Raw genomic sequence first — 15,400 nt, forward strand, 5'->3', positions numbered from 1 at the left:
TGCCGGGCAATGGCGCCAACTCTTTCTCCCTAACATCCAGGTAGTATCTAGCAACTTGAAAATGAACACTGCATCCGAGAGAACCATGTCTGTCTTGCGCATCCTATTGTAAGCAATTATGTAGTCTGTCATTGCAACTGAAATGTCTCTAACACTGCCAGTTTTTAATATTCTATGTAGGCACTGTCTTTCTCTTTAAGAAACACAGGCCCAGTGCTCTGATCAAAGTTCACACACCGTCATCCTTGTTCAAATCCTCCAGGGATATTTCCAGTTCTGTGTCTCTCGCTCTTCCCTTGAGCGATAATACCACTGCAAGTACTCTCTTTTTGTCGTCCAGGTTAGTTACCCGTGTCCAGATTCCAATTACACTGTTCACACACTTTCATACGACCTCTTCTTGTCGAAGCGAGGAGTCACATTGTAGCACCGGGATAACATAAATACATGGATAATTTAAAAATATTTATTTCACCTTTTATTTAACCAGGTAGGCCAAGTTCTCATTTACAACTGTGACCTGGCCAAGATAAAGCAAAGCAGTGTGACAAAAACAACAGTTACACATTAACAAATGTACAGTCAATAACACAATAGAAAAATCTATGTACAGTGTGTGCAAATATAGGGAGGTAAGGCAATAAATAGGCCATGGAGGTGAAATAATTACAATTTACCATTTTAAAACATGAACTTAACAACAACCGCTTCTCCCCCTAATCCCTGGCTACTGAATGTTACTAATTGATTTTGTAGTGTAAACCTGTAATTTTCCAGCTGAATCGGTGGTTATGCAGTCTTGTAGTCCTCTAAGAAAAGAATAAGAATTATGTTGATATTTATTTATCATTTTTAATGTGCATCTCTTTTTAGTGGATTGCCCAGACAAGGTGTCATCGTGTCCTGATGAGACCACTTGCTGCCTGTTGGGGGATAGGAGCTATGGCTGCTGCCCTATGCCAAGTGTGAGTCATATGCTCTCAACCCAATAACTCACCACACATCCATATTCAGCTGCCAGGAAATATCAGCTCCTGCAGGATTCAGCTGTATCAAGACCCCTCTTGCTCTCCTCAGGCTGTGTGTTGTCCGGACCACCTCCACTGCTGTCCTGGGGGAACCACCTGTGACCTGGAACGGAGCACCTGTGTGTCTAAACACGGCCAAACTTCCATGGCTGTCAAATTCCCCGCCACATTGACCACGACATCCCTACAAAGCACCGGTCAGAGACAAAGTTACACATCAAACATTGGCGCATGATGTTAACATCGATTTGCAACAGACCCAGAGTGGGGATATATTCAAGATGAAAAGTTGCATAGCGACAGAAGTGTTATTGTCCAAACATTTAACATGTGAATGTGTGCGCTCTATGCCCTTCAGTCAATGCTGTGCCCTGCAACGACTCTGTGGCCTGCGCTGATGGAACCACGTGCTGTAAATTACTAAATGGAGATTGGGCCTGCTGCCCCTTACCCAAGGTACTGTAAACAATTTGTGTATGTGTGTGTCAGCCATAATTCCTGCCACACTTGACAGTAGTGCTCAGCCCTTGAGATCCTGACCTGATTTATTAGGTTCATTTATCAATGTTGAAAGTGAGTGCCACTCTTTTTTTCAGTCAGTGGTGTTACATCTGTCTTGTAGCATTACAGATATGAGAACAGAAACACTGTAGACTCCTCCTGAGCGCCCCCCCGCCCTCACTAATTCCTTGACTTCCCTCTAGGCTGTGTGTTGTGATGACCACCTCCACTGCTGCCCCCACGGGACCATCTGTAACCTGGCAGAGAGTACGTGTGATGACCCCACTTCGGGCTCTGCCCTGGTACCCATGCTGGACAAGGAGCCCGCCTTTAGCTATGTGTCGCAGGAGGAGCCGCTGCCCAACAGCATATGTGACAAATCCACGTCGTGCCCGGGCAAATCCACGTGCTGCAAGACCACCACAGGAAACTGGGCATGCTGCCCCCTGCCCAATGTATGAACTTTTCCACATTTACCCCCCTCTCCCCCACTGACTTATTTGCCAAGTCCAGTCCTTGTTAAGAGTCTAACCTTTTAGTTCACTTTAGGTAACTTTACCTCCGGTTGTATTTGATTAAATGACGTCCATGTTAAATTACATTCCTAAAGTGACTGGATTTGAATTGACTAATTGGGAAACCGCTACTGTCCCTGGTACAGTCACTCCAAGTGGTGCTAATTTGATACACTTATGAATAGTCCTTGTTTCCAATCATCTCTGCGAGTCATTTTAATTAAATCCGAGGCATATAAGCATCACGTTTATAGCCTAAAGGTAGCCTAGCTGTTGTATCAGTAATAACAACTCCATGCATTCTCTGTGGCCCTCAGGCTGTGTGTTGCGATGACCACCTCCACTGCTGCCCCCACGGCACTGTGTGTAACCTGGAGGCCAGTACTTGCGATGACCCCTCAGGCTTCAACATGCCGTGGGTCACCAAGGTGGCAGCACTCACCACGCAGGCACAACTGGCCACTGAGGAGTGTGACGAACAGACCATGTGCCCCGGGGGCACCACCTGCTGCAGACAGAACTCAGGACAGTGGGCATGCTGTCCTCTACCTCATGTGAGTTAATTTTTTTCCCCCATCTGGTGGTTTAAATAACGATCTTACCGTTCAATTGGCGACAGATTTTCATGCGAATATTCTCAAATCCGCATAAAAAAGTATGTATGTACAGTTGAAGTCGGAAGTTTACATACACCTTAGCCACCTTACACCTCAGTTTTTCACAATTCCTGACATTTAATCCTAGTAAAAATTCCCTGTCTTAGGTCAGTTAGGATCACCACTATTTTAAGAATGTGAAATGTCAGAATAATAGTAGAGATTTATTTCAGCTTTATTTCTTTCATCACATTCCCAGTGGGTCAGAAGTTTTACACACACTCAATTAGTATTTGGTAGCATTGCCTTTAAATGTTTAACTTGGGTCAAATGTTTCGGGTAGCCTTCCACAAGCTTCCCACAATAAGTTGGGTGAATTTTGGCCCATTCCTCCTGACAGAGCTGGTGTAACTGAGTCAGGTTTGTAGGCCTCCTTGCTCGTACACGCTTTTTCAGTTCTGCCCACAAATGTTCTATAGGTTGAGGTCAGGGCTTTGTGATGGTCACTCCAATACCTTGAACTTGTTGTTCTTAAGCCATTTTGCCATAACTTTGGAAGTATGCTTGGAGCCGTGGCCCATTTGGAAGACCCATTTGCGACCAAGCTTTAATCTTCCTGACTGATGTCTTGAGATGTTGCTTCAATATATCCACATATTTTTCCTACCTCATGCAGCCATCTATTTTGTGAAGTGCACCAGTCCCTCTTGCAGCAAAGTACCCCCACAACATGATGCTGCCACCCCCGTGCTTCACAGTTGGGATGGTGTTCTTTGGCTTGCAAGCCTCCCTATTTTCCTCCAAACATAACGATGGTCATTATGGCCAAACGGTTCTGTTTTTGTTTCATCAGACCAGAGGACATTTCTCTAAAAAGTACGATCTTTGTCGCCATGTGCAGTTGCAAACCGTAGTCTGGCTTTTTATGTTGGTTTTGGAGCAGTGGCTTCTTCCTTGCTAAGCGGCCTTTCAGGTTATGTCAATATAGGACTCGTTTTACTCTGGATATAGATACTTTTGCACCTGTTTCCTCCAGCATCTTCACAAGGTCCTTTGCTGTTGTTCTGGGATTGATCTGCACTTTTCGCACCTAAGTACGTTCATCTCTAGGAGACAGAACGCGTCTCCTTCCTGAGCGGTAAGACGGCTGCGTGGTCCCATGGTGTTTATACTTGCGTACTATTGTTTGTAACGATGAACGTGGTACCTTCAGGCGTTTGGAAATTGCTCCCAAGGATGAACCAGACTTGTGGAGGTCTCCAATTTTTTTTCTGAGGTCTTGGCTGATTTCTTTTGATTTTCCCATGATGTCAAGCAAAGAGTCCTTGAGTTTGAAGGTAGGCCTTGAAATACATCCACAGGTACACCTCCAATTGACTCAAATGATGTCAATTAGCCCATCAGAAGCTTCTAAAGCCATGACATCATTTTCTGGAATTTTCTGGGTGTTTAAAGGCACAGTCAACTTAGTGCATATAAACTTCTGACCCACTGGAATTGTGATAGTGAAATAATCTGTCTGTAAACTATTTGCAAAAATGCACTAAGTAGATATCCTAACCGACTTGCCAAAACTATAGTTTGTCAACAAGACATTTGTGGAGTGGTTGGAAAATGAGTTTTAATGACTCCAACCTATGTTAATGTAAACTGTCAGACTTCGTATGTATGTATTAAATGGGTTTCCATTGCATTTAACTATTTTGGTTCTCTCACAAAAAGTGTTTTATATAGCGAGTGTGCCCACTCTGGTAATGGCACGTCCGTTCCAGTCAACAGCGCACAGATACACGTATAGCCCACATGAGATTTATTATGGACGAAAGAGCGCAATAATTTTTGTTTGCCAAACTGCAGCCAAGCATCGATGATCATGTTACCAGAATAACACCCTCAATATTTATTGGAAAGGAACATCAAGCTCATCACCTTGCACTTTCACCACCCTGTGAAGTTCACCATAACTTAATCTGTAGCCTAATAAACTGCATGCTTTCCCGACGAGCCGTAGTGGGAGGACCACACATGTCATCTCCTGACTCCAAGTTTACTCTGATATGATGTTTATTATATCAATATTTGCACAGAAGTTTATTGAAAAATGCATTTTCCACCAGGCCTGTCATGACATTTATGTGCTTTACTCTCAAAAAGGTTGGCTGGAAACCTGGTTAAGGACTCTATTCGTAGACTGAGATTAATTGAAGAGTTATGTATAATTCTGAAGGAACTTTTGTTTTACGACTTGGCTCTGGGTGTGTATTACAGAAACATAACTTATGTTTTTGCAATTTAAGACACCATATACTGTAGATAAGGGCCCATATTCATAAACCGTCTCAGGAGGCTGCTGAGTGGAGGACGGCTCCTAATAATGGCCGGAGTGAATGGAATGCCATCAAACGCATGGTTTCCATGTGTTTGCTGTATTTGATACCATTCTATTCCGCTCCAGCCATTACCACGAGCCCGTCCTCCCCAATTAAGGTGCCACAAACCTCCTGTGGGCTCAGCAGGCCTCTTTGTGAATACCAGCCTCGATTTTTGGTGACCGCAAAACAAGGGCTCTTAACTCAGGAATTTGAAATAATGTTATTGTTGCCCCTTAGGCGGTGTGCTGCGACGACCATGAGCACTGCTGCCCTAAAGGCTACACGTGTAACATGGCCGAGCAGACCTGTGACAAAGCCGGGACCCTCAGCTTGCCCTGGATCCCCAGGGTGCCAGCCCTGCTCCTGCACAGAGTGCTTCCTCAGGCCATTGCCCCCTCCTTCCCCCTAGCCAAGAACATGTGTGACCCCCACACCAGCTGTCCCAAATATACCACCTGCTGCTTCATGAACAAGGCTGGCAAGTGGGGATGCTGCCCCCTGCCAAAGGTAAGTAGGCTACACTGGGGACTTAGGCCGTGGCAACTTTTCAAGATATTATTATGATGATGATGAACAAAGCAGTGGCAATGTAACAGAATTTGCAGCTGAAATTATAGTGATTATACACTAGTCATCTCTGTATGACCTCTATGTAAATGGTCTGCTCCTCCCCAGGCGGTGTGCTGTGCCAACGGAGACCACTGCTGCCCCAGCGGCTACAGCTGTGATGGCCACAAGACCTCCTGCACTAAGGGCCCCCTGACCATTCCCTGGTACCGCAAAGTGAAGGCCCTGACTGAGGGAGCCATGTTGAAAGACGTAAAGTGTGACGACAAGAGCAGCTGTGCCTCGGGGGCCACCTGCTGCAAGCTGCCCACAGGCGAATGGGGCTGCTGTCCCCTGGTCAAGGTGTGTCTCCATTGAGAATGGATTGGATTTATATACAGTGCATTCGTTCAGTATTCGGACCCCTTGAGTTTTTCCACATTGTTACGTTAGCCTTATTCTAAAATGGATTAAATTGTTTTTTCCCCCTCTCAATCTACAGACATTATTATTATTATTATTATTATTGTCTGTAGTGACGAAGCAAAAAGTATATTTTTTTTAAATTGAACTTTTAGCAAATGTATAAAAAATATGTTTATCACAAGTATTCAGACCCTTTACTCAGTACTTTGTTGAAGCAGCGATTAAATCCTTGAGTCTTTTTGGTTGTGACGCTACAAGCTTGGCACACCTGTATTTGGAGAGTTTCTCCCATTCTTCCCTGCAGATCCTTTCAAGCTCTGTCAGGTTGGATGGGGAGTTTCGCTGCACAGCTATTTTCCGGCCTCTCCAGAGATGTTAGATCAGGTTCAAGTCCAGGCTCTGGCTGGGCCACTCAAGGACATTCATAGATTTGTCCCGAAGCCACTCCTGCGTTGTCTAGGCTGTGTGCTTAGGGTCATTGTCCTGTTGGAAGGTGAACCTTCGCCCCAGTCTGAGGTCCTGAGCGCTCTGAACCAGATTTTCATCAAGGATCTCTCTGTACTTTGCTCCCTGTTCATCTTTGCCTCGATCCTGACTAGTCTCGCAGTCCCTGCTGCTGAAAAACATACCCAACAACAGTCCAATCAATTGAATTTACCACATGTGGACTAATGAAGTTGTAGAAACATCTTAAGAATGGTTCATGGAAACCGGATGCACCTGAGATCAATTTTGAGTCTCATAGCAAAGACAATACTTACCGTAAATAAGTTATCAGTTTTAAAAATATATATTTTTGCAAAAAAATCTAAACCTGTCGTCATTATGGGGTATTGTGTGTACCGTAGATTGATGAGGAAAAATGGAATCCATTTTGGAGTAAGGCTGTAATGTAACAAAATGTGGAAAAGGGGAAGGGGTCTGACTACTTTCCCGTTTCGCCTCACAGATACATCTTGTTGACTCTCTCCTTATCGTCCCCAATCTGCAGGCTGTTTGCTGTACAGACCATGAGCACTGCTGCCCCCAAGGCTACAGCTGCAACATGCAGACTGGGACCTGTGAGAAACTGGTAGAGGCTATACTCCTCCGTACGGTGCCCCTGACAAAGGTAGCAGAGTCCCAGCAGAGGGCAGCAGAGATGAGTATAGATGTGACTTGTGACAGCACTGGAGAGTACAGCTGTCCCAAACTGGAAACCTGCTGCAAGACTTCACCCACGGAATGGTCCTGCTGCCCTGCACCAAAGGTAGTGAAACGGCTACTTGGAATGAAAATCCTAACTTGAAATAATGAACTTTGACTTTGGATGTAGATGAGAAATGTGTGTACATTTGACAAGTTGAGATGTTCTTTAATCAACTCCATATTTGGTACATAAAGGAAATGTAGCCTTTTATTTTTTTGTAAGGATGCGCGACCAGATCGAACTGCCCTGTCCCCCAGGACACCTCTTCCCCATATATAAACAACCTTAAAACGTTCTGTACATTTGTTACTTTACCCACTTTTTATTATTTTGTTTAACATAGCAGCTGCTTCCCCCCCTTCATGATGTAGAAGTACTATTTCGTGAGTGACTTAGAGCCGATGGTGTGAATAAGCTAGCAAATCTGTATTTTGTTTCAATCAAACCACATAGTGGTGTGCACTGAGTTTTGGCTGCATGAAAGAGAAATCGGCACATGACCACAGTCCTCCTAAAATCGCATAAGGAATCGCCTGATGTCTGTCTAACATAAGCGTTATGCTATGCTGTTATATTGGTATTTGATATTAATTAGTCATCAAGTGATCTCGTGAGACATTGATTCAACTTTTCTCCCAATTTATTGAAACTTTGCTCCGACTTATTGAAACCAGTAACATTCTGAGAAGTGGCATGGCGTCGTTCCGTACGCTCCAGCTGCACTACACTCCTGCCTATATGTCAACATACTTAGTCTACATGTAACGTGTAGCCTACACTGTCTACACGATGCATTGAGGCAAAGCCATCGGCATTTCAACCATAACTAACATTCAATTTACTGCGCATCTCAATGATCATGCAACACTGCACGATTTGATGGTCAGCACATCATTTGAAATTCATTCAAATGACTGCCCCTAAGACACAAGTTCAAGGCCAACTGTGGTACTGCAGACATTGTTAGCAGAAAAAAGGATCCCTGTTATAGTGAATGGAAAAACGTCAATCTTCGTGGTCAATTGTATGAATAAAAAATATCCACCAGATGCATGAACGGATTATTTTAAAATCACACACAGAAAAGGTGTTATACCATTTGGTATTCAAACTTTTTCAGCAGGGATACTTTCTTTCCCATCAGAATTGCTCAGAACCCAATTTGTTTTTCATCACCCCACACCAAATATGACAATCTTAAAATCATTACATTTCTATTGTTACGTCAACAAATACTTCAATTCATTACATCTCTTATCCAAATGAAAAGAAACCAATTAATACATTTACTCTAACATATTTTTCTTATTATTTTTCAAACAAAATTATTCCCATACAATCTGTACTCAATTTTTGGGTTAAAAAAACATTTGTTGTATTTTTTTGGGTGATCCCACTGCAGTTCCCCCGACTTTGAATACAAGGGTGTTATACCGATAATTGAGTTGCTCATGGCATCCTGCAGTACTCTAGTCTGCCTTCAATTTAAGTTACTCAATGAGGGGGCAGGACTGAGCTAGCCTGCAACTTCTCTTCCTGGAGTAGCTCAAACTGCGCATGTTAGGTTTCCATGAGACATCATCTTAACCAACTTTATGGGGTTAGTGAGAACGGTGGGGTTAGTGAGAACAGGAAAGGAGGGGGAAGCGGCAGCTACAGTGCCTTCCGAAAGTATTCGGCCCCCTTGAACTTTGCGACCTTTTGCCACATTTCAGGCTTCAAACATAAAGATATAAAACTGTATTTTTTTGTGAAGAATCAACAACAAGTGGGACACAATCATGAAGTGGAACGACATTTATTGGATATTTCAAACTTTTTTAACAAATCAAAAACTGAAAAATTGGGCGTGCAAAATTATTCAGCCCCCTTAAGTTAATACTTTGTAGCGCCACCTTTTGCTGCGATTACAGCTGTAAGTCGCTTGGGGTATGTCTCTATCAGTTTTGCACATCGAGAGACTGAAATTTTTTCCCATTCCTCCTTGCAAAACAGCTCGAGCTCAGTGAGGTTGGATGGAGACCATTTGTGAACAGCAGTTTTCAGTTCTTTCCACAGATTCTCAATTGTATTCAGGTCTGGACTTTGACTTGGCCATTCTAACACCTGGATATGTTTATTTTTGAACCATTCCATTGTATATTTTGCTTTATGTTTTGGATCATTGTCTTGTTGGAAGACAAATCTCCGTCCTAGTCTCAGGTCTTTTGCAGACTCCATCAGGTTTTCTTCCAGAATGGTCCTGTATTTGGCTCCATCCATCTTCCCATCAATTTTAACCATCTTCCCTGTCCCTGCTGAAGAAAAGCAGGCCCAAACCATGATGCTGCCACCACCATGTTTGACAGTGGGGATGGTGTGTTCAGGGGGATGAGCTGTGTTGCTTTTACGCCAAACATGACGTCTTGCGTTGTTGCCAAAAAGTTCAATTTTGGTTTCATCTGACCAGAGCACCTTCTTCCACATGTTTGGTGTGTCTCCCAGGTGGCTTGTGGCAAACTTTAAACAATACTTTTTATGGATATCTTTAAGAAATGGCTTTCTTCTTGCCACTCTTCCATAAAGGCCAGATTTGTGCAATATATGACTGATTGTTGTCCTATGGACAGAGTCTCCCACCTCAGCTGTAGATCTCTGCAGTTCATCCAGAGTGATCATGGGCCTCTTGGCTGCATCTCTGATCAGTCTTCTCCTTGTATGAGCTGAAAGTTTAGAGGGACGGCCAGGTCTTGGTAGATTTGCAGTGGTCTCATACTCCTTCCATTTCAATATTATCGCTTGCACAGTGCTCATTGGGATGTTTAAAGCTTGGGAAATCTTTTTGTATCCAAATCCGGCTTTAAACTTCTTCACAACAGTATCTCGGACCTGCCTGGTGTGTTCCTTGTTCTTCATGATGCTCTCTGCGCTTTTAACGGACCTCTGAGACTATCACAGTGCAGGTGCATTTATACAGAGACTTGATTACACACAGGTGGATTGTATTTATCATCATTAGTCATTTAGGTCAACATTGGATCATTCAGAGATCCTCACTGAACTTCTGGAGAGAGTTTGCTGCACTGAAAGTAAAGGGGCTGAATAATTTTGCACGTCCAATTTTTCAGTTTTTGATTTGTTAAAAACGTTTGAAATATCCAATAAATGTCGTTCCACTTCATGATTGTGTCCCACTTGATGTTGATTCTTCACAAAAAAATACAGTTTTATATCTTTATGTTTGAAGCCTGAAATGTGGCAAAAGGTCGCAAAGTTCAAGGGGGCCGAATACTTTCGCAAGGCACTGTATGTAAAATAATTGTGCATAAAGTAGCAAATGCACGGAAGGTTGTTTAGCCATCAGAAAGAGACGTCAGAGTCTGGTGATGCTGTATTTTTTTTTTTATATATTCAAATGACCCCATCACTTCCATTGATTGTTAGGTTGGGGTGGCTAAAGTTAGTTGAAGTTTGGTGGCTGTTTTAAAGAACATAACCATGGATTATTTTCTACTGATCCATCAATTTGTAAAATCCTGAACTAATCCTTTAAACTCGCTTTCTCTTCACAGGCCATATGCTGCGCGGACACCAGGCACTGCTGCCCCGTGGGATACACATGTGACCTGGAGCGGGGAGGCTGCTCCCAGCAGGCTGAGTTGACCTGGGACATGTTCTACAGCCACGACAAAAAGAGGGACTTTGTTCCGTTTTGACTGAGCTAAAATCGGGAAGCACTGATTTGGACTCTGAGCCAATCAGGATGCAGCACTGATCTGATGTCCCTCACTCCAGCACACAACCTAACCTGCAGCACATTCCATAAGAGGAACAAACAACCTAATGGAAACTGGACAAGGGACAGGAGATTTATTTTGTATGTTTTTTTTTGTTGTAAGTGATTTAATTTGGTTCAATTGGGGTAGAACAGGAAATAGAAATGGTTGGAAGTAGAGAATTCAGCATCTCCACCCAATGGCCATCCCAAAGTTTTTTTTTTTTTTTAAGCAGCTAGCTTGTAGGTTTGTTTCAATGTCTTTACGCTTAGTTACTACTGCCCCATATGCCATTTTCTCTATGCAAATGAGAAACATGAATGTATTATAGTCTCTTGGAACAAGAATTATTATTCTCCAGAATAAACCTGCTTTAAGATGTATCAAAAATGTGGTATATTACAAACTCTTTCAAGAACACAGCTACATAGTATAATAAAGCTTATTATCATGTTTCATTGCTGCAGGCACAACCTAGCATTAGTAAGTGAGCGTTAGTATATCGTTCTTTCTCGAAGCACTACAGAGCCATTGATCAGCCGACTGAGTGTTACTTTGATAGACATTTTTGCTCGATTTTTATGTATGTTTTGCCCTCTGGCCTGGGTTCATCACTTTCTGTGAACATCAAAATGGTCCAGCCTCTGACAGTTTTCTGTCATTAAAATAAAAATACTGTCACTCAAACCCCTTAAGTCAAAGCCATTTTTTTTCTTGATGTCATAATACCCATTGTTGATCATCTTGATTTTCAGTATAGGAATTGTGGTGCTTGAACAGGTGATGGGGAAGTGAATCCAGTACATAGGAATTGTAAGATTGGTTAGTACAATGTTAGTTGATATCAAAATTGATACTAAGCACTCTGTTCTACCAGCCGTAGTAATGGTAACCAGTAGTAATACTTTGAAAGTCAATGCAAACAATACCAGTTAGCACATAACTCTCATCCCATTCCCGACTAACGTCCAAAATTTGTATCTGTACTCTAGTTTTGGATTTGTTTTTTTTTACATGAATGTCATGTTAAATGAAGGACATGTTTTTTGGTTAATTATAGTTTCCTTATCAAATATTTTATCTTATGAAGGGGAGTTGTGTGTCACTGAGGTGAAATAAAATTGTTTCAAATATTTCAGTTTTCGTTCTTCGGTAGGGAAAACCATTTTGTGTTGAGCTGCACTATAGTACAATAATAAATAATGGATGAGTCATGTTTTTGTCTGACTCTGGGCGGCTATGGTTTATGGATATACCCTAGGGGAGGATGCTGAACTTTCTATGCACTTCTGCCCCCCCCTCGATTCCAGGCTGTATCACAACCGGACGTGATTGGGAGTCCCATAGGGCGGCTCACAATTGGCCCAGCATAGTTAGGGTTTGGCCGGGGTAGGCCGTCATTGTAAATAAGAATTTGTTCTTAACTGACTTGCCTAGTTAAAATATTAGTGTGTATCCCAAACTGTTTGGATGCTACAGACATAAGTTGGCAGATTTTTGGGATGTTTTGGTCTGCCAAACACCACTTTTAGCTCTGCTATCCTTCACCGCAAATGAGGATGGCCAAAATCGGCAGGTGCGGTGGATTGAGCCGCAGCCCATGCAACAACAAAAAAACATCTAGCTTATTAAAGAGCCACCGAACCCGCCAATTGGCATGCGTTTCTTTTGCTAATAACATCTTTAAATCTCAGGTTTGGTGCAGTATTTCGCAAGTGAAAAATGTGCAACGTGTTTTATGTAAACAGGCTGCTGGCCAGGTCTATCAGTCTATGCTATTGGATAGAGAGCAATCACTGCAGCTGTTCACACCATATTATTGGGGATATGTACAGTGCCCTCAAAGTATTCAAAGCCATTGACTTTTTCCACATTATGTTAGGTTACAGCCTTGTTCTAAAATGGAGTAAAATGTTTATTTTCCTCAATATACAGATAATACCCCGTAATGACAAAGCAAAAAGTTTATTTTTGCTCATTTATAAAAATACATTTACATAAGTATTCACACCCTTTACTCAGTACTTTGTTGTGGTACCTTTGGCAGCAATTACACCCAAGAAGACTCAAGGCTATGACGTTACAAGCTTGGCACACATGTATTTGGGGAGTTTCTCCCTTTCTCTGCAGATCCTCTCAAGCTCTGTCAGGTTGGATGGGAAGCGTCGCTGCACCGCTATTTTCAGGTCTCGCCAGAGATGTTCAATCGGGTTCAAGTCTGGGCTCTGGCTGGGCCACTCAAGGATATTCAGACTTGTCCCGAAGCTACTCCTGCATTGTCTTGGCTGTGTGCTTAGGGTCATTGTCCTGTTGGAAGGTGAAGCGTCTCCCCAGTCTGAGGTCCTGAGCGCTCTGGAGCAGGTTTTCATCTTTGCCTCAATGCTGACGAGTCTCCCAGTCCCTGCCGCTGAAAAACATCCCCACAGCATGATGCTGCCACCACCATAGGGATTGGTGACACGTTTCCTCCAGACATGACACTTAGCATTTAGGCCAAAAAAAGTTACATCTTGGTTTCATCAGACCAGAGAATCTTGTTTTTCATGGTCTGAGAGTCTTTAGGTGCCTTTTGGCAAACTCCAAAATGGGCTTTCATGTCCATTTTACTGAGCAGTAGCTTCCGTCTGGCCACTACCATAAAGGCCTGATTGGTGGAGTGCTGCAGAGATGGTTGTCTTTCTGGACGGTTCTCCCATCTCCACAGAGGAACTCTAGAGCTCTGTCAGAGTGACCATCGGGTTCTTGGTCACCTCCCTGACAAAGGTCCTTCTCCCCCGATTGCTCAGTTTGGCTGGGCAGCCAGCTCTAGGAAGAGTCTTGATGGTTCCAAACTTCTTCCATTTAAGAGTGATGGAGTTCTTGGGGAACTTCAATACTGCAGACATTTGTTGGTACCCTTCCCCAGATCTGCGCCTCAACACAATCCTGTCTCGGAGCTCTACGGACAATTCCTTCGACCTCATGGCTTTGTTTTGCTATGACATGCACTGTCAACTGTGGGACCTTATATAGACAGGTGTGTGCCTTTCCAAATCATGTCCAATCAATTGACTTTACCACAGGTGGTTTCAATTGAAGTTGTAGAAACAGGATGCACCTGAGCTCAATTTAGAGTCTCAGAGCAAAGGGTCTGAATGCTTAAGGTATTTTTCTATTTTTAAACATTTGCAAAAATGTCTAAACCTGTTTTCATTTTGTGATTATGGGGTATTGTGTGTAGATTGCTAAGGATGTTTATGTATTTTATCAATTTTAGAATAAAGCTGTAATGTAACAATGTGGGAAAATAAAGGGGTCTGAATACTTTCTGAAGGCACTGTACATCCTCAGATAAAAACCCAACCCTTTGTGACGCTCGGATGTTCCAAACTTCGTTTTAGACTAAATGTACTTTGTAGTACATTTTGACACTAGAATAACTGTTTCTGACTCATATCGATCCCGGCATAGGCCGTTATCGAAGGGATTCGTTGCTTTTTTAAAGGCAGTTGCTCTTTTTGTATTATGCTAATTAGATTTCTACAGGGAGCGGACATCGACTCTAGGGGTTTTAACAATGTGGCACGTCAGCACTGTAATTCTCTGGCCCATGGGCCCTTTGACTTTTACAACCCTCTGTTGTATTCTGCCACATGGCACCATTGTAAAAAGCCACAGTCTGTAAGGTTTCCAGCCATTTCAATTCATGATTTTTAAAGTGAAAAATATGATTGATACATTTTGTACCTTAATGAGAGAAGTACAACTGTACAACCTTATCCTGAATGGCTAGAAACATTAATTAATTTGACTGCCACGGAGATGGACTTCTGATAACGGACATTTTCCAAGTGTTAACAAAGCCTGCAAGTACATAGACAGATCCCAGGGCACTCGAACAGTACACGGATGAAACTCGTTGACCTGTTTGTGTGCTCCTCCCGAGCGCCTCTTCATTGGTTTGTTTCCGTTCAGATGTTGCCAGAGAAAATGTCTCATGGGTAGTCTGTGCTTTATCATGACACCCCCTCTGGCATGTTGCTAACTCACGTGGGAATTCTGAGGATCAGAATGTGTTGGATGGGATGGGAAGCTTTAATGAACCAGTGCCAACTCCCCGATTTGTATGAAAAGCTTATCTTCACTCTACCATAACTTTTACCAGCCTCACTTACTCCGCTTAAACGTTTTAGTGGACTAAATTGCACGTTTTGATCAATCAGTCTCAATACTGCTATTCTACCTTCATTGAGTTACGCTACATTGTGATTCTTTGTTTATTTATTGATGTTATATCCATGTTATACCTACGTATTTCATGCCATAGGTGTCAATACAACATCTCTTTGAAGGTGATTGTACAACAGAATGAAATGAGGACAGAGATTGGGAGGCCAGTTTGATATAGGGAGGTGCATGTTTGCGTTTATGTATTTAACCCCAAAATAAAAACAGACTACCTGCTTAGTCAAAAGACACATGGAAGAAAATAC

General features: G+C 42.7%; 1 protein-coding gene across 2 annotated transcripts in view; it reads left to right on the plus strand.

Annotated features, from left to right (window-relative positions):
- The window catches only part of LOC110499061 (progranulin), a 31,800-nt gene extending 19,739 nt beyond the window's left edge, over positions 1–12,061 (plus strand). For both annotated transcript variants that reach the window (XM_021575935.2, XM_021575936.2), the window contains exons 9-17: positions 874–965; positions 1,078–1,225; positions 1,387–1,484; positions 1,733–1,984; positions 2,362–2,598; positions 5,250–5,519; positions 5,688–5,921; positions 6,976–7,233; positions 10,725–12,061. In XM_021575935.2, the coding sequence (XP_021431610.2) occupies positions 874–965; positions 1,078–1,225; positions 1,387–1,484; positions 1,733–1,984; positions 2,362–2,598; positions 5,250–5,519; positions 5,688–5,921; positions 6,976–7,233; positions 10,725–10,868 (1,733 nt within the window). In that variant the 3' untranslated portion in view covers positions 10,869–12,061. The remainder of the gene's footprint in view (positions 1–873; positions 966–1,077; positions 1,226–1,386; positions 1,485–1,732; positions 1,985–2,361; positions 2,599–5,249; positions 5,520–5,687; positions 5,922–6,975; positions 7,234–10,724) is intronic.
- The last annotated feature ends 3,339 nt before the right edge of the window (positions 12,062–15,400 follow it).

The sequence above is a fragment of the Oncorhynchus mykiss genome, chromosome 20 (genome assembly GCF_013265735.2).
Source record: "Oncorhynchus mykiss isolate Arlee chromosome 20, USDA_OmykA_1.1, whole genome shotgun sequence".
NCBI lineage: Eukaryota > Metazoa > Chordata > Actinopteri > Salmoniformes > Salmonidae > Oncorhynchus > Oncorhynchus mykiss.